General features: G+C 64.4%; 1 protein-coding gene across 2 annotated transcripts in view; it reads right to left on the reverse strand.

The window, feature by feature from the left end:
* Positions 1-2995: 2995 nt before the first annotated feature.
* The window catches only part of LOC102461036 (unconventional myosin-Ie-like), a 33917-nt gene continuing 17072 nt past the window's right edge, over positions 2996-19840 (reverse strand). For both annotated transcript variants that reach the window (XM_075907668.2, XM_075907669.2), the window contains 24 exons: positions 19614-19701; positions 19435-19524; positions 18794-18925; positions 18563-18697; positions 17923-18055; positions 17024-17220; positions 16736-16816; positions 16268-16354; positions 14926-15012; positions 14221-14388; positions 12663-12748; positions 12095-12176; positions 11118-11224; positions 10753-10851; positions 10117-10261; positions 8696-8810; positions 8088-8257; positions 7341-7486; positions 6992-7138; positions 5886-6043; positions 5681-5761; positions 5110-5305; positions 4473-4654; positions 2996-3511 (listed from right to left, as the gene is read on the reverse strand). In XM_075907668.2, coding sequence (XP_075763783.2) covers positions 3435-3511; positions 4473-4654; positions 5110-5305; positions 5681-5761; positions 5886-6043; positions 6992-7138; positions 7341-7486; positions 8088-8257; positions 8696-8810; positions 10117-10261; positions 10753-10851; positions 11118-11224; positions 12095-12176; positions 12663-12748; positions 14221-14388; positions 14926-15012; positions 16268-16354; positions 16736-16816; positions 17024-17220; positions 17923-18055; positions 18563-18697; positions 18794-18925; positions 19435-19524; positions 19614-19701 — 2989 coding nt within the window. In that variant the 3' untranslated portion in view covers positions 2996-3434. The remainder of the gene's footprint in view (positions 3512-4472; positions 4655-5109; positions 5306-5680; positions 5762-5885; positions 6044-6991; positions 7139-7340; positions 7487-8087; positions 8258-8695; positions 8811-10116; positions 10262-10752; positions 10852-11117; positions 11225-12094; positions 12177-12662; positions 12749-14220; positions 14389-14925; positions 15013-16267; positions 16355-16735; positions 16817-17023; positions 17221-17922; positions 18056-18562; positions 18698-18793; positions 18926-19434; positions 19525-19613; positions 19702-19840) is intronic.

Genomic DNA, 19840 nt, shown 5'->3' on the forward strand with positions numbered 1-19840 from the left:
TTAAATAAGAAAAACAAAGTGGAGGATTGAGACTGTCTGGGACCGAACTGATTAAAGTGTCCTTTATACAAGTAGTGGGGTTAGGAAACTTAAAGGCTACGTCTACACTGCAGGCTTTTTGTGCAAGAACATCTGTTCTTACGCAAAAACTTTGAGTGTCTACACTCACATGCGTTCTTGCGCAAGTAAATTTACAGCTCAGTGTTGGAAAAGAGGGATAAGCCTTTTTGCACAAGAGCTCTTGCGCAAGAAACCCCTATGGCTAAAATGGCCATCAGAGCGTGGTTGAGAGTGTCCACACTGCCATGGACGCTCTTGCGCAAAAGCACATGGTAGTGTGGACACGCTCTTGCGCAAGAACCTTTGCACAAGAACTCTTGCGCAAAACAGTTCTTGTGCAAGAAGCCTGCAGTGTAGAAGCAGCCAAACTGTTCTCTTAAGCAGAGAGGTTTTCAATCTAGAGGACAGCCCAGGGACTAGACCCTTCTGAGCAAACAGGCATGAAAGCTCCCTGCGGGCTCGACAAAGAAGAAATAGGGTGGTAAGAACAATGCTGCTTTTAGAACAACAAACAGATTCTGCCCCAGCTAACAGTGTTCATTTCCCATCACAGGCTTCAATCTAGGTACTTCTAGTACCAGGGACGTGTAGCTTTTCTGTTACCGAACCAGCCCGGTTCTGTCACCCACTTGCGGTTGCCTTTGTTTGAAGGGAGAACTCATTCCACTATTTACCTAGGGGTTTCGGAGTGTCTGAATCTTCCAAATGTTAGCTACTTGGGAAAGTAGGGGACGCCTCCCTGCAGGAGCCAAATCTCTGCTGGGTAAAGTAAAAAGCACAGTACATCAGCTGCCTGTCCGGCTATGGAAGAAAGGCCAATTTAAACAGCTGAACTTAACCCTGAAACCATTCTCTTGGGTCATTTCAGGGATGAGATTCCTGTGTCCTGCTTTGCCTGCCGAAACGGCACGTTTGATTACATGGCAGTGTTTCTTAAACTTTTGAAGACGAAGGAACACCAAACAATTTTTTTTTTTTTATAGAGAACACCAAGGATTTTTGTTGAGCTCTGTTTACTATGTCCCTGACTCTCGGGGTCAAGATGGACACATGACCAGAAGTAAAAGTAACCCCCTCTAAGAACTTTTCCCACCATCCTCCTACCCGTAGGGCAGTGGTTCTCAACTCGTTTCAGTCCACAGACTACCAGGCCAATCAAAAAATGTTCGTGGACCACCTCCAGCACATACAGCACAGGACGGACGACACCGCAACTGCTCAGCACGATGGCAGCAGCTACAGATACTCAGAGCCTCAGACGGACGTTACTGGCAACACAACATGGTTGCGTCCTAGGTGATGCGTCACGTGCTTGTGAACACGGCATAAAACAGCCTAACGGCGGCGCCTGCTCATGCCGTGTGACTTTGGACAATGTTCCTGTGGACCACTGGAAAAAGTCACCATGGACCACCAGGTGAGAAGCACAGCTATAGGGGATGTTTTGCCACTGCCCCCCCCCCCCCCCGAATCCCTGGTGCTGGTCTCTCCTCTGCAGGTGTCTGCCCTTCTGCTTCACCCCCAGAATCCCCTGGCACCTGCACCTTCCCTTACCCCTGCACCCTCCTGGTGCCTCCCCCTTCCCTCACTGCCCCTGCCTCCTTGCCTTCCTTCTCCCTGATGCCCATCACCCTCTGCCCAAGTTCCTCTCATGCCCCTCACACGACTTGCTCCATCCCTGCCTTCCTCATGCCTGCCCCTCCTTTCAACCCAGCACCTCCCCTTCCTCTTGCCCAGCATCACCCTGTCCCCTCCCACGCCCACTGACACCTCCCCTCCCTCATCCTGCCCTTTTCCTCATGGGCTCCATTTGGCCCGCTGGCATTTGTCTCCTCCACCCTGTCCCTTGGTACCTTCCCCTTTCTTCTCCTGCATTGCCTCCCTCCCCTCTGCACAAGCCCCTTCATCTCCCACCCTCCTTCCCCCTAGTTCTCTTGGAGCCCCTTCCCCCACCTTTTGCCTTCCAGTTTGCGGGGCTGGAGTCTGTGGGCAGGCCCCATAAGTCTCCGTGGCCTTGGCCCCAGCTGCTTCCAAGGCAGGACCGCTTGCTGGGCCTGGAACTGGGCCACCCGTGGTGCTAATGTTAGTGCTGCATTCCAGTCCCTGCACCAGTTTTGGCTCCTATTAGGAGGAGCGGGGGGGGGGGGCACTGCAAGAGGGGGGGAGAGAAAGCCCCCATCCCCCGGACCTGGCTTGCAGAGCACGGCAGAGCAAGTGGGTCCATGCACTGCCGCTCCCCCAGCAGAGTGGGAAGGACGGGGGGAGAAAGGGCCGTGCACGGAGCCACCTGGGCTCTGAGGTCTCTGCCGGGACTCTGGTGGCAGCTCCCAGGAGTGGCTCACCGGCTCCAACCAGCGCCCCGCCGGCAGCGGTGGCGGCCGCCTGTGGATGGAGGAGGCTGGGCTCATGGTGCACAGCGGAGGCAGTCTCACGGTGGGAGGGAAGGGACTTGCCGGACAGCGGCGTGGGAGCTCGGAGCTCTGGACGCTGCGTGCCACCAGCAGTGCCCCTGTTTGCCTGCACCAAGGGAGCCGCTTGCGTGCTGGGTGGAGGTGGGGAGTTGCTGCTGGGCCATGCTAGCGGTGGTTGTCTTTAAATCTGGGACTGTCCCGGAAAAAAGGGACGTATGGGCGTCCTATCTCCAGAGCACACCCCTGTTCCACGGCACACCGTTTAAGAAACGCTGCTCTAGTGCCTGCCATTAACAAAAGGAATTGGTGGTTTTCAAGGAAATCTCTAAAGTAGCCAGGCAGCATTCTACTGCCCGTTGGCCGCCTCCAATCATGTGGGTTTGACTCCCCAGTTCCAGTGTAAAATGGGAGCCGGTGGAAACAGTCAAGTCCACGTCCACCAGGCCAAAGGCTGGCTGGCTCTGTGGGTACAGATCTGAGTTAAAACCCGCCGGCTGGTTTTGAAAACGCAGCAGAGGTTCGTGTAGAAAATAAACCATCAATTTATTCTTTCGATACGGTTGCGGAGGAAGGAGAGTTTTACCCTGTGCAACAAGCCCGAGCGGCTGTATTCAGGTTCTTGGAGCAGCTGGCTTAGTCCTGGCAAGAGCAAGCAGGACGGGCTGGTTGATGAGAGAGGCTGCCGGATGCTCGTTCAGGAGGCCAGGCTAACCTGCATCCTTCCCTGTGCACCCCAAGGCACCAGCCTCGTGGGCTAAAACCCCAGAGGAAGAAGGTGCTCAACACGATCTCATCTTCCTCCTCCCACTCAATTGCCTTAAATAAGCGGCCTCAGTCGAGCCCCGCAGCAAGATGTAATCCAGGAGCAAGGCTGATGGGCTCTGTTCCTCTTTGGATCCTGCAGCTTTCTCTTCCCTCCTAGATTCCCAGCTCCGAATCAGAGCCATACAGCTGGCGTGTCCATCAGAGTTTTTCCACATAGTTCCCTGGGAACAGGCCTTCTTTCCCCCGCAGCCGGCCATGCCACCAGCCTGAGGACTCTGAAAAGGAAAGAGGCCAGTCAGCAGTCACAACGGCTAAATGCTGCGGTGATTTACCCGCCTGGATAGCAATCAGGCTGCAGACTAGGGAGAAACTTCCAATAGTGGGCCCCTCTCGGAGCCAGCCTCGGAGCGGGAGAAAACCCGGCTAGAAATAAGCTGCATGAGGTTCAAATACGCTCGCGTTCCCCCGGGACTTGGGGCCGAGGCTGACCGAGGGGTGTTCTGCAGGAGCGCAGACTAGGTGGCCATATAACGGTCCAACCCAGCACTGAGTGCCTAAAGGCGGGGCACCAGGCGGGCCTAGGCCCTTCCCTAGACAAGCGGCTAGCTCAGATCCTTAGTGATGGGTGGATCCGCCGGCCTGAATGCACAAAGCTGCCCCAGCCCTGCAGCTGCTCAGAGCCCTGCCGCACGCTCCCAAGCCGGGCAGGCAGGGCTCCTACCCCAAAAGAGGCCCTGCAGGAGTATGTGAGAGCCTGGGACGGGGGGCTCAGTGGCTGAGCTAGGCTGAGGGCCCCTGTTCTGGCCTGTCAGCTGGGCGCACCAGGCCTGAGGATGGGCGCTGCACTGCTTGGGGGCTGGCTTCTGCCCATCCCTCCCCTCGCTTGCCCCAGGTCCTGGAGGGGGCCCAGAGCTATAGTGCTCCCAAGAGGGGGGCTGGTCTCGCTGGGTGTTTATTAACCGTAGGGTGCAGCAGCTCTGCACTGACAAGTGAGGAGATAGGCCCAGGCTGCCCCATCTCAGAACACAAGAGGCAGCTGTCCCAGCTGACCAGGGAGGCCCTGGGAGCCGGAGGATTGATCCGGAGCTCCAGCGATCCACGAGCTAGGAATGGTGCCCCTGAGTCCTGTCTCCCAGCCCCCTCCTGGCTCCAACCACTCGCCCACGCTCCCTCCCAGAGTACTGCCCGGCGCTGCCTGCTGGGGGGCGGGGGAAGAGGCCCCGGCCGCGTGCTCACCTTCTCGAAGGATGTCAATGAGGTCGTTGGCGTTGAAGCTGAGCTCGTCCGTGTCCTGGGCGTCGTAGGCGTAGAGGGCGCGGCACTGGGGGGGGCGCGGCTGGGGCTTTGGCCTGGGTTTGGGTTTGGCTCGGCCGCCGCCGGGGATGGGCTTGGCTTCTTTCGAGAGCCTCCGCTGCAGGCTAAGGGGAACAGAGCTCAGGTGGCCGCGCTCCTCTCCCGGTGGGCGCTTTGGGGGGGCCCGTGGGTCGTGGGGGAGGGCAGGTGCTGTAAACCCAGCCGTGCTCTGGCAGAGCAGCCCGCAGCAGGGCCCTTGGGGCAGGCCGGGGGAAGACGGGGCACCCTCGCTGGACACCAGCAAGGGGACGTCTCTCCTACCCCCCCGGGGCTCTGTGAGGCTGCCATCTAGCGGGTGCTGGGGGGAGAGAGCAGCCGCGCCGGGGAAGGCAGTGACGGCGCCATGGCCCCCGGGCCGTGATTCAGGCAGGGGGCCGCGCTCAGGCGGCTGGCTTGGCCTGAGGAAGGGGAGCACGAGGCTTTCAGGGCCGCCCTCCAGCAGCAGCCTCTCTGTGCTGCTGGATGCTGCTGGCAGGGCGGGGCCGGGTGCCTCGCTGCCCCAGCCGCCCAGGGCACTTACCCAGCCACGCCTTGGTCTGGCACGTTCATGAAGTCCAGGTTGAGCGGGGCCGGGAAGACTTTGGCCCGGGGGCTGGCTCCATGCCGGGGCAGGGTGGGTTGCTCCATGCTGCCTTGCCGGGCAAGGGAGAGGCGATGCTGGAAAGGTGCCCGGGGCCCGGGGCTGCCTCCCCGGCCTCTGTAGCCCCTCTCTGTGCCTGGAAAGGAAGGGGGAGAGTCACTTCCAGCCCATGGGGGACCCAAACGTCCTGCCTGGACCCCCCTGTGGGGGGAGGAGACAGTGGATACTCATTCTGGGCAGGCCCTGTGGTCCTCAATTTCCCACCCTCCCTGGGCCATGCAGCTAGGCAGCGCTGCCCAAGGGGCGGAGGTGGCCCTATAGCCTTGGCCAGAGTCCAGCTCCAGGCCCCTGTGGACAGAAGCTGAGTGGCCACCGTGGGCACGCTGAGGAAGGCACCCGGTAGCCATCTCTCCTCCCCTGCCCACAGCCTGGGGGGTGACTGATGGCCTGGAGCAAGCCGCCCGCCTCCCCGCCCCACTTCCCCTCCCTTGCTGCAAGAGGCGCCTCGTACCTGCTGCTGGCGGGTAGCTCCGGCCGGGGACGCTGCTGGCGTTCATGTACCTGCTCTTCCTGGTGTCCCTCCGCGTGGGCCCTGCCGTGGGAACGACAGCGATTAGCCCTCCCCCTGCCGCGGGCCTTCGCCCACCTGTTCTAGGTGCCTCCCCCACGGCCAGGGCTGGCTCCTCGGGCCTGGGCCCCGGGGCTTGGACACTCACGGGAGTTCCTGGGCAGCCCGGGCCCGATGCTGACGATCAGGACCTTCCCGCTGCTCCGGGGCAGCGCCACGTCGCCCTGGCAGATCTGGAACTGGATCTGGCGGGAGCCCGCTGCCCCCCAGGGGCCCCAGCCGTCCTTCTTGACCTTGAACTCCAGCCTGGGGGAGGAGAGAACAGGGAGCGGGTGTGGAATCTGCACAGTCTCCCCAGCTGAGCCCCCCAAGCCTGATAAGCATGTGGAAAAGCACCCGGCTCAGCAAGAACCCAACAGGGCCTGGGGAGGCAGGGAACCCTGGAGGCCTGGCTCTCAGCCTTTCCTGCTCTAACCACTAGCCCCCACTCCCCTCCCGGAGTTGGGAACAGAACCCTGGAGGCCTGGCTCTCAGCCTTTCCTGCTCTAACCACTAGCCCCCACTCCCCTCCCGGAGCTGGGAACAGAACCCTGGAGGCCTGGCTCTCAGCCTTTCCTGCTCTAACCACTAGCCCCCACTCCCTTCCCGGAGTTGGGAACAGAACCCTGGAGGCCTGGCTCTCAGCCTTTCCTGCTCTAACCACTAGCCCCCACTCCTCTCCCGGAGCTGGGAACAGAACCCTGGAGGCCTGGCGCTCAGCCTTTCCTGCTCTAACCACTAGCCAACACTCCCCTCCCGGAGCTGGGAACAGAACCCTGGAGGCCTGGCGCTCAGCCTTTCCTGCTCTAACCACTAGCCCCCACTCCCCTCCCGGAGTTGGGAACAGAACCCTGGAGGCCTGGCTCTCAGCCTTTCCTGCTCTAACCACTAGCCCCCACTCCCCTCCCGGAGCTGGGAAACAGAACCCTGGAGGCCTGGCGCTCAGCCTTTCCTGCTCTAACCACTAGCCCCCACTCCCCTCCCGGAGCTGGGAACAGAACCCAGGAGGCCTGATGCTCCCTCACCATATCGCCCCCTCTCCCCACCCTTTCATTAGCCCCCGTGTCAGACTGGGGGCGCTTTGCACAGTTCCCATGGCGCGCCAATTAATCAGAACAGCTCCCCTCCTAGGAACGGCGCCGGGACTCCTGGCCACCCCGACATCCGGGCTCTCCCAGCCGGCGGGGCCCCTGGCTGGCAGCAGGCTGCACTCACTGGTTACTGAACTTCACGGGCAGCGGCTGGCGGACCCGCTCCTGGTAGCGCTTGCACAGCAGGCTCAGCAGCTCCGTCTTGAAGACGGACTCCAGGACGCTGTCGTACTGCGGCTCGTGCAGGATGAGGAAGTCGTCCTGCAAGGTGCTGCGGGGGGGTAGGGAGGGGGGGCAGAGGCTGTGTCAGACGCCAGCCCAGGGATGCCTGCTGGGCTCTCTCCGAGGCCGGCGCAGGCTGGCGAGGCAGCCCCAGAGCAGGGCTGGGCCCGCTGCAGCAGGGAGCGGTCCGGGCGAGAGCAGACCCCGGAGCCCCCCGGGGCATCGGGGCTGGGCGGCCGATGGGCTCCTACCTCAGCGACACCAACTGGATCCTCTCCAGCTCCACCTGCCGCTTCAGCACCTCCTTGATCATCCCCTTCTCAGGGCCCTGCCTCACCTTCTCCCGCCCGATGAGGTACAGGAACCGGGGCGTCAGGATCAGGTCCCGCTTCACTGTCTGGGGGCAAAGGACGGAGGGAGCCATTGGCCTGGGTCTGGGAACTGGGGGGAGGGGAGGGGAGCCTGCCCCTGGGGCAGGTGGAGGGGCGCAGCGGGGGGAGGGGAGGGGAACCTGCCCCTGGGGCAGGTGGAGGGGCGCAGCGGGGGGGGGAGGGGCGGCGGGGGGGGGAGGGGAGCCTGCCCCTGGGGCAGGTGGAGGGGCGCAGCGGGGGGAGGGGAGGGGAGCCTGCCCCTGGGGCAGGTGGAGGGGCGCAGCGGGGGGAGGGGAGGGGAGCCTGCCCCTGGGGCAGGTGGAGGGGCGCAGCGGGGGGAGGGGAGGGTAGCCTGCCCCTGGGGCAGGTGGAGGGGCGCAGCGGGGGGAGGGGAGGGGAGCCTGCCCCTGGGGCAGGTGGAGGGGCGCAGCGGGGGGAGGGGAGGGGAGCCTGCCCCTGGGGCAGGTGGAGGGGCGCAGCGGGGGGAGGGGAGGGTAGCCTGCCCCTGGGGCAGGTGGAGGGGCGCAGCGGGGGGAGGGGAGGGGAGCCTGCCCCTGGGGCAGGTGGGGGGAAGCCGGGAGGGAGCTGAGCCGACCCAGGCGTGGGAGAAGGCAGCCCCGTGCTCACCTTGAAGCGCCGGTCGTACTTGGTGACGGTATCGGCGAAGTCCACGCGCTCGCGCCGGCCCACGAAGCGCCGCAGCTCGGGCCGGCTCTCCAGCCCGATGTAGTCGCCCACGAAGTTGCGGTTGATGCTGTTGCGCCGCCGCTCCTTCTTGTTCAGCAGGATGTTGGAGGCTGGGGGGCAGGAGACACACGGAGTCAGACCCGGCCCCGACTGCCCAGGAGCCCCCGGCTCCATCGCGTCTCAGGCCTTGTCCGCACGGGGGTGGATCCAGAGCACGGCCGGGCCTGGATTAGTCTGATCCCCAGGGCAGCTAGTCCGACCCCTGAGCCCCGCAGGCCGGAGAGCCGCTCCGAGCGGGATTGAAAACTGGGATCACGAAGCCCTGGCCCCGGGCGACGGCTACCCCCAGGCCTGCCCCTTCCAGCCCGACCGCGGGGGCAACGCGCCGGCCTCTCGCCTGGCCCCTGGGGCCGTGCAGCGCCTGGCCCGGCCTTGCCCCGCTCTCAGGTCGGGCCTCTCGGCGCCACCAGGACACGCCCCATGCTCAGCAGCAGCTGGAGGTGGGGGGCCCAGTTCTGCGTTTCCACAGGGCTGGGGGCAGGACCCACCTTCCTCCCGCATGCGGATGTACTTGCGCACGGCCACGTGCTTGCGCCAGGCCTTCTGGATGACGCGGGCGTAGCCGTCGTAGCGCCGCTCCCGCATCTCCTCCAGCAGGAACAGCTGTAGGGCGGGAGCTCGGGCTGAGCAAGGATCCCAGGTGAGATGCCCCCCAGCCCCAGGCACATCAGGCCCAGCCGGGCCCCGCCCCTAGCACCACTTCCAAGCCATTCCGCACCCCAGGGATGGGGGACCTCTGGCCCAGGGGCTGGATCCGGAACCTGGCTTGCCTGGATCCAGCCCCTGAGGCTCAGGGCTCCCTCCAACATTGGGGAGCTGATGCTCCAGCCTTGTGGCCCCCCTCCCTCCCAGACCCCGCACCCCCCCTCCACTCCCACAGCCTCCCGCCCAGACCCCGCACCCCCCCTCCCTCCCACAGCCTCCCGCCCAGACCCCGCACCCCCCCTCCACTCCCACCCTCCCGCCCAGACCCCGCACCCCCCCTCCGCTCCCGCACCCTCCCGCCCAGACCCCGCACCCCCCCTCTGCTCCCGCACCCTCCCGCCCAGACCCCGCACCCCCCCTCCGCTCCCGCACCCTCCCGCCCAGACCCCGCACCCCCCTCCTGCTCCCGCACCCTCCCGCCCAGACCCCGCACCCCCACTCCGCTCCTGCACCCTCCCGCCCAGACCCCGCACCCCTCCTCTGCTCCTGCACCCTCCCGCCCAGACCCCGCACCCCCCTCCGCTCCCGCACCCTCCCGCCCAGACCCCGCACCCCCCTCCGCACCCTCCCGCCCAGACCCCGCACCCCCCGCCTGCTCCCGCACCCTCCCGCCCAGACCCCGCACCCCCACTCTGCTCCCGCACCCTCCCGCCCAGACCCCGCACCCCCACTCTGCTCCCGCACCCTCCCGCCCAGACCCCGCACCCCCCTCTGCTCCTGCACCCTCCCGCCCAGACCCCGCACCCCCCTCTGCTCCTGCACCCTCCATCCCGCCCAGACCCCAAGCCCGCTTCCCCGCAGCCCCCTCCTGCACACTGAACTCATTTTTGGCCCCATCCCAGAGCATGGGGACAGACGCAAAATCTGCTCGCCTGGGCTACCCTAGGCTCTGCTGTGCGAGGGAAATGTGGGGTGGGTTTTTTTCCTTCTCACTTTTGTGCAGCCCCCCAACTGATTTTACGGTGGGTCTGCAGTCCCTGACCCAAAAAGGTTCCCCACCTCCGCCCCACTACTGTGTGACCATCCCTCCCCACCCAGCAACAGAGGGGGGCCCCTGCTGTGATTCACCCCCATTATTGCACCCCCACTGATCCCCTCCAGGGACTCTCCTCCATCCCACCTCAGGGGGTCAGGCCCCCCCCTCCCCCACCTCCAGGAACTCCTCCCCCCCTCCCCCGCCTCCAGGAACTCCTCCCCTGCTCACCGACTCTGGGGCCTTGATGAAAACCTTGCTCTGGCCCAGCTGGTACTGGTCCGGGTCCATGTTGACCGATCGCAGCAAGTGCACCACCCCCTGTTTCTCATCCCCTCGCCAGGCCGGCCATGTCTCAGGGGTGAGGATGGCGTACCTGGGGGGGAACAGGTTGTCTTAGGGGCTCAGTCAGAGAGCAGGCTGCTATGGGGGGAGCTGCAGAGGAGTGTCTCCCCACAGGGACTCCCCGAGGCTGGGGCTGGCCTTCTGCCCTCCAGGGACAGACCCTGGGTGCAACAAGGGAATCCCAGCCTTGCCCCCGGCACGTTTCCTGGGCCGAAGCCTCCCTGCTGAGCCCACGGGGTACCACAGAAGCCACTGGAGCAGCCACCGCTCCTGCGGGCCAGCCCTTGGCGCCGGGACCGAAATGGACCTCCAGATCCTGAGGTAGGAACCTGAGTGCCGAGAGCCACGGAGCTCCAGCCGCAGCCTCTGACATGGGGGGCAGAGAGGAGGCAGGGACCCTCAAACAGCCACAGGGGGGAGGCCTGCCTCATAATGCCCCCCCCATCCCCATGGGGGGACCCCAGCTCCTCCACCCAGCACCCCCGCATTCCCTATCGGCCCTGCGGCCACGGCAGCTCCTACCTCTGCAGGAACTTCTGGAAGACCCGCCTGTAGGCGTAGCCGGCCCGGCGCACCCGGATGTTCTCCCGCAGGCCCAGGTATTCCACCTGGTGCTTCACCCTGGAGGGAGCGAGGCAGGAATGAGCAAGGGAGGGGAAACCAGACACCCTACTCCCCTGCCCGTCTCCTGCAAGCTGGGCAGCCCCTCCTGTCCACGTAGGGTCCCAAAGTAAGGAGCTGGAGCCGCTCGGAGAGGCCGACCGGGCCTACAAGATAGCGGGGGCTGGGATGGCTAAAGGGAGGGAGTGTGGGTTTGGGGGGGGGCAGAGGGCCAGGCCAAGCAGCTGCCCAAGGGGGAAGAGCAAACAGGCCCCCCCGGGCCCCACCTGCTCTCCTCCCAGTCGCGGGGTCTCTTGGTCTCGTTGGGTTTGATGCAGCGGATGTAGTGCGGGGTGCACCTCGTCAGGGTGCTCACCAAGTCGTTCGCTTGTTTCTTCAAAGGAACAGACAAAGATGGAGTGTCTCCACGGTAACTGGACCCCCGCCCACTCCCGCTCGCCAGCCCCTCCCTCCTTCGCCCGTCGAGCGAGGGGATCAGACACCAGGGGGATGGGCTCCCTTACGACGACACAGACGTCCCGCGGCCACTTTACTAAAGCTCAGCTCTGCTGTCCTGTGTCTCCAGAGCACCCTCCCCCGCAAACCGCCCCCAAGCTCCCCCCCTCGCTAAATGGCCCTGCTGGGGATAGCGGAAATGCAGCTGGTTCTGGGATGGGGCATGGCCAGTGTCCGGCAGCACTAGGCCTCCTGCGCCCAATGGAGGCTGTGGCGGCGGGAGGACAGCGAGGGCATAAGCCAGCTGAGCCAAAAGCCAGCCGAGCCGCAGGGAGAAATCTTGCAAGCGGAGCTCCCGGAGCTGGACGGGATTCCCTGGCGCTTGCCTCAGCCCCTCCAGCACAGAAGCCACCAGAATCCTCCAGTGCGGAGGAGCCGACAGCCTTGCCGGGCCCTTTGGCAAGGCGTGGGGGGAAGAGGGGGGCAACACTGCGCTCTTAGCAGAGGTGGGGGGCAGCCAGTCCTCAGCACCATCTGGACTGCAGTGTGCTGCCCCCCCAGCCGTCAGCGCCACCTGGAACACGGTGCCTCCCCCCTCCAGAGATGCCTGGACTGCAGCGTACCCCCCCACCCCTCAGCACTACCCAGACCACAGCGTGCCCCTTCCCCCGCCCTCAGCATCACCTGCACCACTCCACGCTGCCCACCCCCCCAGCCCTCAGAGCGTGCCAAGCGGTGCTCTGGCCCTGGGCCCTTTTGAATGGGGTAGGGAAGGGCTGGGGCTAATTCCCCAGCCTCCCTTGGGTACCTTGATCTTGCTCCCAGCTGTGGTGGGGCGACCTTTCTTCTCCGCATTGATGTTCTCAGGGAACAGGTCTCGGATAAAGGGGCTAAGTGGGGAGGAAAGGTAATTAAGCCAGTGCCCAGAGGGGTAGGGAGGTGTGGGGAGGGGCGGACTGAGAACGGAGCCTTTTGCCCTGGCTGTGACCATCTAGAGGCCAGACCAGAAGCAACCCAGCCTGGGGTGAGTGCCACCCCACCTGCCCCGGCCCGTGAGGGCCCCTCAAAGGCAGGGTTATTGCAACAGATACGTAACTCAAAGCCATGAAAATATTCAGCCCCTACCAGCTTCACGTCCTAAAGTAGCAGAACTGGGCCTAGAATCCAGCAATGCCGGCTCCCAACTGCCCCATTCTAACCCCCAGACTCCAATCCCTTCCCGGAGCCAGCGAGAGAACCCAGCTGTCCTGCCTCCCAGCACTCGCCCGCAGTCCCCTCCCAGGGCCCGGGAAAGAGCCCAGGAGTCCCATCTCTGGGCCCCTCAGCTCTAACCACTAGTGCGCGCTGCCCTCCCGACCCAGGGAAGCAACACTCACAGCTCACTGCTCTGCATCAGCTCGATGAGGTCGGTGAAGAGCACGTCACGGTTGCGCTCACAGAATCCCTCCACGTCATAGGAGACCTGAGGGCCGGAGAGCTGGGATCTCAGGCAGCAGCCCCCTGCCCCCGAGCTGGCGTGCTGGGGGCGTCCTCACACGGCCCTGCCTGAGGGGAATGAGCCCTCCCCGGCACATATCCAACATCCCCCCAGAGGGGCCCTACCCAGAGCCAGGGCAGCCACGGCCAGGGACCGTGCCCCCCTCGCCCCATCCAAAGACAAGACATGCCCCTCCCACCTCATCTAAAAGGACCAGAAGATGCAGCTAGTGGGGCAAAGCCCCAGGCCCCCCCATCCCACACCCCAAGCATGACAAGCTCCCCAACCCTCAGCCCCTTGCCCTCCAACCCAGCCTCCTCTTCTACCCAAATCTACCCCTCTCCCAGAACCCCTCACAGAGCCCTCCCCATCTACTCCTCCCCCAGCCTCCCCTTCTACTCAAATCTACCCCGAGACCCCCACCCTAATCTACCCCTCCCCCAGTACACCCATATCCCCCTCCCCCAGCCTCCCCTCCTACCTGAATCTGCCCCTCCCCCAGCACCCCACAGCCCCTCCCCCAGCCTCCCCTCCTACCTGAATCTGCCCCTCCCCCAGCCTCCCCTCCTATCTGAATCTGCCCCTCCCCCAGCACCCCACAGCCCCTCCCCCAGCCTCCCCTCCTACCTGAATCTGCCCCTCCCCCAGCCTCCCCTCCTATCTGAATCTGCCCCTCCCCCAGCACCCCACAGCCCCTCCCCTAGCCTCCCCTCCTACCTGAATCTGCCCCTCCCCCAGCCTCCCCTCCTATCTGAATCTGCCCCTCCCCCAGCCTCCCCTCCTACCTGAATCTGCCCCTCCCCCAGCACCCCACAGCCCCTCCCCCAGCCTCCCCTCCTACCTGAATCTGCCCCTCCCCCAGCCTCCTCTCCTATGTGAATCTGCCCCTTCCCCAGCACCCCACAGCCCCTCCCCCAGCCTCCCCTCCTACCTGAATCTGCCCCTCCCCCAGCACCCCACAGCCCCCCTCCTACCTGAATCTGCCCCTCCCCCAGCATCCCACAGCCCCATCCCCAGCCTCCCCTCCTACCTGAATCTGCCCCTTCCCCAGCCTCCCCTCCTATCTGAATCTGCCCCTCCCCCAGCACCCCACAGCCCCTCCCCCAGCCTCCCCTCCTACCTGAATCTGCCCCTCCCCCAGCACCCCACAGCCCCCCTCCTACCTGAATCTGCCCCTCCCCCAGCATCCCACAGCCCCATCCCCAGCCTCCCCTCCTACCTGAATCTGCCCCTCCCCCAGCCTCCCCTCCTATCTGAATCTGCCCCTCCCCCAGCACCCCACAGCCCCTCCCCCAGCCTCCCCTCCTACCTGAATCTGCCCCTCCCCCAGCACCCCACAGCCCCTCCCCAGCCTCCCCTCCTACCAGAAACTGCTCCTCCCCCATTCTAATCCCCCCCAACCACCCCTCCCTCGCCCCACCCTGCCCCGCACACCCCTCCCCCGCCCCGGCGCTGACCTTGCCGGCGTAGTGGTGGACGATGAAGCCCTTGTTCCAGCTGTTGAAGTGCTGGTGGGTGCCCACGGCCATCTGCAGCTTCTGCAGCAGGCTCTGGTCGGCGCCCTCGCCCTTGGCGTGCATGGTGGCGCACACGTCGTCCAGGATGCTCATGAGCCCCGGCGGGTTCTGCAGGGGGCACCGCTCTGCTCAGCCAGGAGGGGGCGCCACCTGGCTCCCCACCCCCTCCGCTCCCGGGGCTGGGCTGGCCAGTGGGAGAGTCAGCGCCCCCTGCTGGGCAGCAACAAGGCAGAGTTCGCTCCCCCCCTCCCCCCCCCCGCCCCAAACAGACCCCGAGAGAGGGAAAGTTCAGGGAGAAGCCAGTTAAGGGAGAGGTGCCGCGAGGACCCTCCTCACAAGGGGATCCCATTTTTAAGGGGCAGCTGGAGGGGCCCCCACATTGCTGTTGACCCTCATTAAAGAGACTGAGGGGGGCTCCCCAGGTCACAAGAGAAACCTGGATTACAAGGGGGGACTGGGCCCCTGACCAAGCTCAGATGGATTCAGGCTGGGGCAGTTTTAGGGACCCAGAATCCACTGGGATCAGAGGCTGCCACACAGCAGGGGTCCCAGGCTTGGGGGAGGGGTCACCAAGGCCGTCCTCTGCACCCCCCCCCCCCCCGTGCCCCTGAGATTTCAGGAGGGGGAGCCCGGCTGCTCGCTCACCACTTTGCTCTCGATCAGGTCACAGACGATTTTGTTGTTGAAATAATCGATGGGGCTCCAGCGAATCCCTTCCTGGACGTACTCCTCCTGAGGGGTGGAGGGGGAAGTCAGGGGGGCAGCCCCGGATCTCGGGAAGGGGGGAGCAGGGGTTGGGCTCTGCTTGTGCCTGAGGCTAGAGGCCCCGGTGATGGGCGCGGGAGGGGGAGGAGGAGCTAATCCCCCTGGTAATCTATTATACCTCCCCAGCGCGTCCCCCATCTGCAGCAACCTCGGGGTGCAGCCACAGCCGCCGTCCCTACAGCAAGGCAGGTTTTGCCCTTGGACAGACAGGGCAGGGGTCCCCCCAAGTTCCCCCAGCAGAGTCTCCCCAAAGGATGCTGAGAGCAGAGCTGGCAGGTTCATGCAACAGCTGCTCAGATGGACACCAAGTAGCCAAACCAGGTGCCCATCAATGGTCATTCTGGCCCTCCCCAGGCCAGTTTCAGCGCCCCCCCCCCCCCCCCAGGTGGACAAGAGACCCAGGAGCTCTGGCACCCCATGCTCCCTGCCCCCAAGTCCAGAGGTCTGGGGACACTGACCTCGCACCCTCTGGAACCAGAGAGGCTGGATCCCACTGGCCTAGGTCTGGCGGGGCTGAAGTGGAAGTTTTTGACCCCACTCAGAGGTGGCCTGACCACTAGAGGGGCCCAGAGAGCCGCTTTCTAATGACAACATGCCCTAGTGGGAAGAGCACTGGGTTGGGACGCCGTTGGCCAGGCTTTTAGTACCACCTCTGCCACTGACCTGCGGGGTTACCCTTGGCAAGTTACCCCCCCCCCCTTTCTGAGCCTCAGTTTCCCCGTCTGTGAAACTGGAGAGCTGGTCCTCACCTCCCTTGCGAAGCACTCGCAGGCCTTGATCTCGAGGGTCAGAGAGGGGACATGAGACCCACCCCGAGGGGCATCCCCAGCTGTGAGTCAGTAGATGCAGGTACCAGCCACCAGAGACACACACAAGTGCTTAGACTGGACGGCCCACAGAGGCTCCAACAGGGTTGTGGGCTGCGCCGCGCCAGGTGCTGCACAAACACCGAGGGGCCCAGTAGGCAATGGGTGGGAAGGGAAACTGAGGCACAAAGAAGGGAAGGATCTTGCCCAGGGTCCATGGCAAAGTTAGGACAGCACCCGGGGTCCTGGGCCCCAGCCCTGTACCTCATCCACTGGCCATGCTGTCTTGCTGAGCTCCCCCATCCATTCCCACCCACACCAGCTCCTTCCCCTGCCCCACATCTGCCTCTCCCCCACTTACTCCTCCCCCTTCCCCTCTCCCTTCTTTTACCCCCCACCGACCCCCCTGCCCTCACCTGTTCTGCCTTCAGCGTGAGCTCAATGAAAATCTGCTGCAGCTTCTCGTTCACAAAATTGATGCAGAATTGCTCAAAGCCGTTTTTCTGGGGGGGAGGGGCAAGGACAGACAGACCCGTCAGGCACCTGGGGGGGATGCCGAGGGCGACCAAAGGGGGCTGAGGCTTGCTCAGTGCATGGGCAGGGAGTGCCACAGAGCACTGAGGCGGGCCGAGGGCTCTGTTCGTCACCCCCCCACACACACCCTGCCCCTCCCCCAATATGCCCCCCCCCCCCCGCAAGTCCCAGAGGAGAGGGGAGTTGCAAAGGGTTGATGGAGCAGCCCCTCCCCCCACTCGAATCTGTTTCATAGGTTAACCGGTTAAACTAGTCCCATGGGTTTTTCCATCCCTAGCCTAAGCCCTGAAAGCCAGGGCCTAAGACCACGAAAGCCCAGGACTGTCTCTCGCGCCCCTGCCCCGTGGTACCTGGAAGATCTCGAAGCCGTAGATGTCCAGCACCCCGATGTTATACTCCTCGTAGTCCTTCTGCATCGCTTTGTTGACGGCCTGGGGGGCAGAGCGGAGAAGGGGGAGCAAAAATTCAGGCGTTTGTCTGGAAAGTGGCAGGCTGGAACCCCACGTGTGTGGGGGCGGGGGGTGGGGGCAGAGGCCTGGAAGGGTCTCTGAGGTGGGGAGGAGCCTTAGAAGTGGGGTTTTGGGGGGGTGCCCCCCCCGGGGCTGGAGGGAGCTCGGCATGCCAGGGCCGGGACTCACGTCCACCAGGTAGTCGAAGAGTCGGGCATAGAGCGCCTTGGCGAGGGCGTCGCGGGTGAAGCTGGCCTGCTCGGCGTTCAGCGTCACGTCGATCACCTCGGACTTGCCGCCCCACCGGCTGTCCATCTTGCGGCTGGTCAGCTTCTCCTTCAGACGGCCCTGGTCGATGCCCAGGAGGTAGGCGGGGAAAGCCAGGACTGGGGAGGGGACAGTGAGGGGAGGGAGGGTGTTAGGAGCACCACCCCAACCCCATCCGGCTGCAGGAATCGCCTCCCCCCCGGGGCGGGCGTCTGCACCTTCCGCAGAGGGAGAGGGTGGAAGGGGGAAGGGAACAGGCCCCACAAAGGACGGAGGCGGATCCACGGGGCGCGCAAACCAGGCCCCAACTCTGCGTCAGGTGCCTGATGCCCCCCACCCCAAGCCAGACCCCGAAAGGAGCCACCCCAAGACCTGAGTGAGACTTCGACAGCCCCCAGAGCTCGGTGGCAACCCGCCTGGACACATCCCCACCCCCGAGCCAGGCCTGATGGCCCCCCCACCCCATATCCACTCTGAGCCAAGCCCCAAAGATAGCGTGAGCCAGTCCCTGACGGGAGCGCCCCCCAGCCCTGAGCCAGGCTGCAACACACCCCCACACACCAATGGGGAGTCCCCTAGACCCATCCCCACCCTCCAGCGGGGCCTTATAGACTCCCCCCCACACACACACACTCCATATCCTTTCTGAGCCTGATCCGGACGGGGCCTCCCCATATCCCCCCTCCCAAGCCAGGCCTCAGTAGGGGGCCCCTTCTCCCATCCCCCCCCAAGCCAGACAGACCCCCTCCCACTCCTTATCCCCTCTGAGCCAGCCCCTCCCTCCCCCCCACAAGCCTTTTCAGGGCCCTGCCCCCACTCACAGTCCTCGCTCTCCACAGCGGCGTAGTTGCCCACCTCCCGGAAGCTGATGTTGCCCAGGTGAAGGATCCCGGCCACGATTTGCAGCACCAGCTCCTGCTCCTCCCTGCAGAGCCCCACCACCGTCATGGCCGCCTGGGGAGGGAGCGGGACAGGCGTCAGGCTGGGGTGGGGGGTGGGGCACATGGGGGGATGGGAGCTCCAGAGCCCAGCATGGGGCGTTCGGGGGGGGCACCAGGATGGGGTGAGAAGGGGAGGAAATACCATAGTGGGAGGCACCAGGATGGGGCAGGAAGAGGGGGGGGAAGTGCCATAGCGGGGGGAACCAGGGTGAGGGTTGGGGGATGGAGAGGAGCAGGGACTGGGGGGCTCTGTGCTGGCAGACAGTGGGGGGCAACAGAATGAGGGTTGGAGGATAGGGGCACCAGGATGGGGCTGGGGGGCACCAGGAAGTGGTTTGGGGGCGGGGGCACCATGATGGGGCAGGCCCTGACTCAAGCCCTGGGTCAGGCTGGCAGTGAGTTGAGGGATGGAGGCCCCATGATTGGGACTGGGGAGGTACCAGGATGGGGGGGCCGGGGACACCCTGGGGAAAGCGAGCTCCTTGCACCACCCTGGCTGTGTGACCTGCCCCCTCCGTACCAGCGTCTCCTGGAACTCCTGCTGGTCGTTCATGTCGTCCACCTTGTAGGACGCCGACTGGTTGAGGTAATAATAATAGTCCGGGCTGGTGATGCCCAAGTTCTCCCGCTGCTCCGGGGAGGCGCCCTCCAGCAGCTGGGCAGAGAGTGAAGAAGAGCATGGGGGGAGGGGTTACGTGCCAGCAGGGGGCCCCAGCACAGACCCTGCCCCCCATCCCAGGACCCCACGCACCTGGTAGTAGACGTGGAAGCTCCTCTCGCCGGGGTTCTGGCTCACCACCCGCGACTTCTCCAGCAGGAAGTTGGAGATCTTGCCCCCGTCCGGCTCCCCGCCCCGGCTGAACTGGATCTCGAAGTACTTGCCCTGGGGCGGGAGGGGAGGCCAGGTGAGTCTGACCCTGGGGCCAGGTCCCAGCAGCTGAGACTCCACCCCTGTAGCATCCCCACTCCTGGGAGCCAGAACTCCTGGGTTCTATTCCCAGCTCCAGGTGGGCAGTGGGGGGCTAGTGGTTAGAGCAGGCAGGATTTTTGAGCCAGGACTCCTGAGTTCTATTCCCCAGCTTTAGGAGCAGAGATGAGTCTAGCAGCTGTGGCAAGAGGAAACTGGGAACCTGGACATTTGAGCTCCACTCCCAGCTCTGCCACTGATGTGTTTTAACAGGTCCTGTCCTCGCTCTGTGCCTCGGTTTCTCCATCAATAAAGTGCAGCTAATGGGAGGAAGCTGCAGGGAGGGCTGCGAGGCTGAGTTGGTGCGTGGATATGAAGCCCTCAGCGACGGCTGGCTGGCAGGGGACAGGCTGGCTGCCAGGCTCTGCTGGGCACTGCTGAGCACCCTGACCAGGAGGGACAGGACGGGAGCCCGGGGCACTCACAAAGCGGCTGGAGTTGTTGTTGCGCACGGTCTTGGCGTTCCCAAAGGCCTCCAGGAGCGGGTTGGATTTCAGGATGATGTCCTTGACGTGCTGGGGGAAACAGGGTGTTCATTAGATGAGGCTGTTGGCTACAGCCCGACCGTTCCCGGCCTGCCCAGTCCCCTGAGCTGTCCCGGTACCTGCACTTTGGGGCCCCCGCCGGACACCTTGGAGATGTAGCTCATGATGTACTTGGCTGCAACGGTCTTGCCAGCGCCACTCTCCCCACTACAAGACAGAAAGGGGAATGCTGGCTTCTCACCCCACCTTAGCCCAGCCCCTTCTGGAGGCCAGGATGCTGGGGAGAAAGCGGGTTGGTTGCATTTACATTTTCCTGTCTTGCTGGTAGCTAGCGAGAGACTCTGTT

Source organism: Pelodiscus sinensis, chromosome 22, assembly GCF_052426305.1.
Source record: "Pelodiscus sinensis isolate ZL-2025 chromosome 22, ASM5242630v1, whole genome shotgun sequence".
Lineage (NCBI taxonomy): Eukaryota > Metazoa > Chordata > Testudines > Trionychidae > Pelodiscus > Pelodiscus sinensis.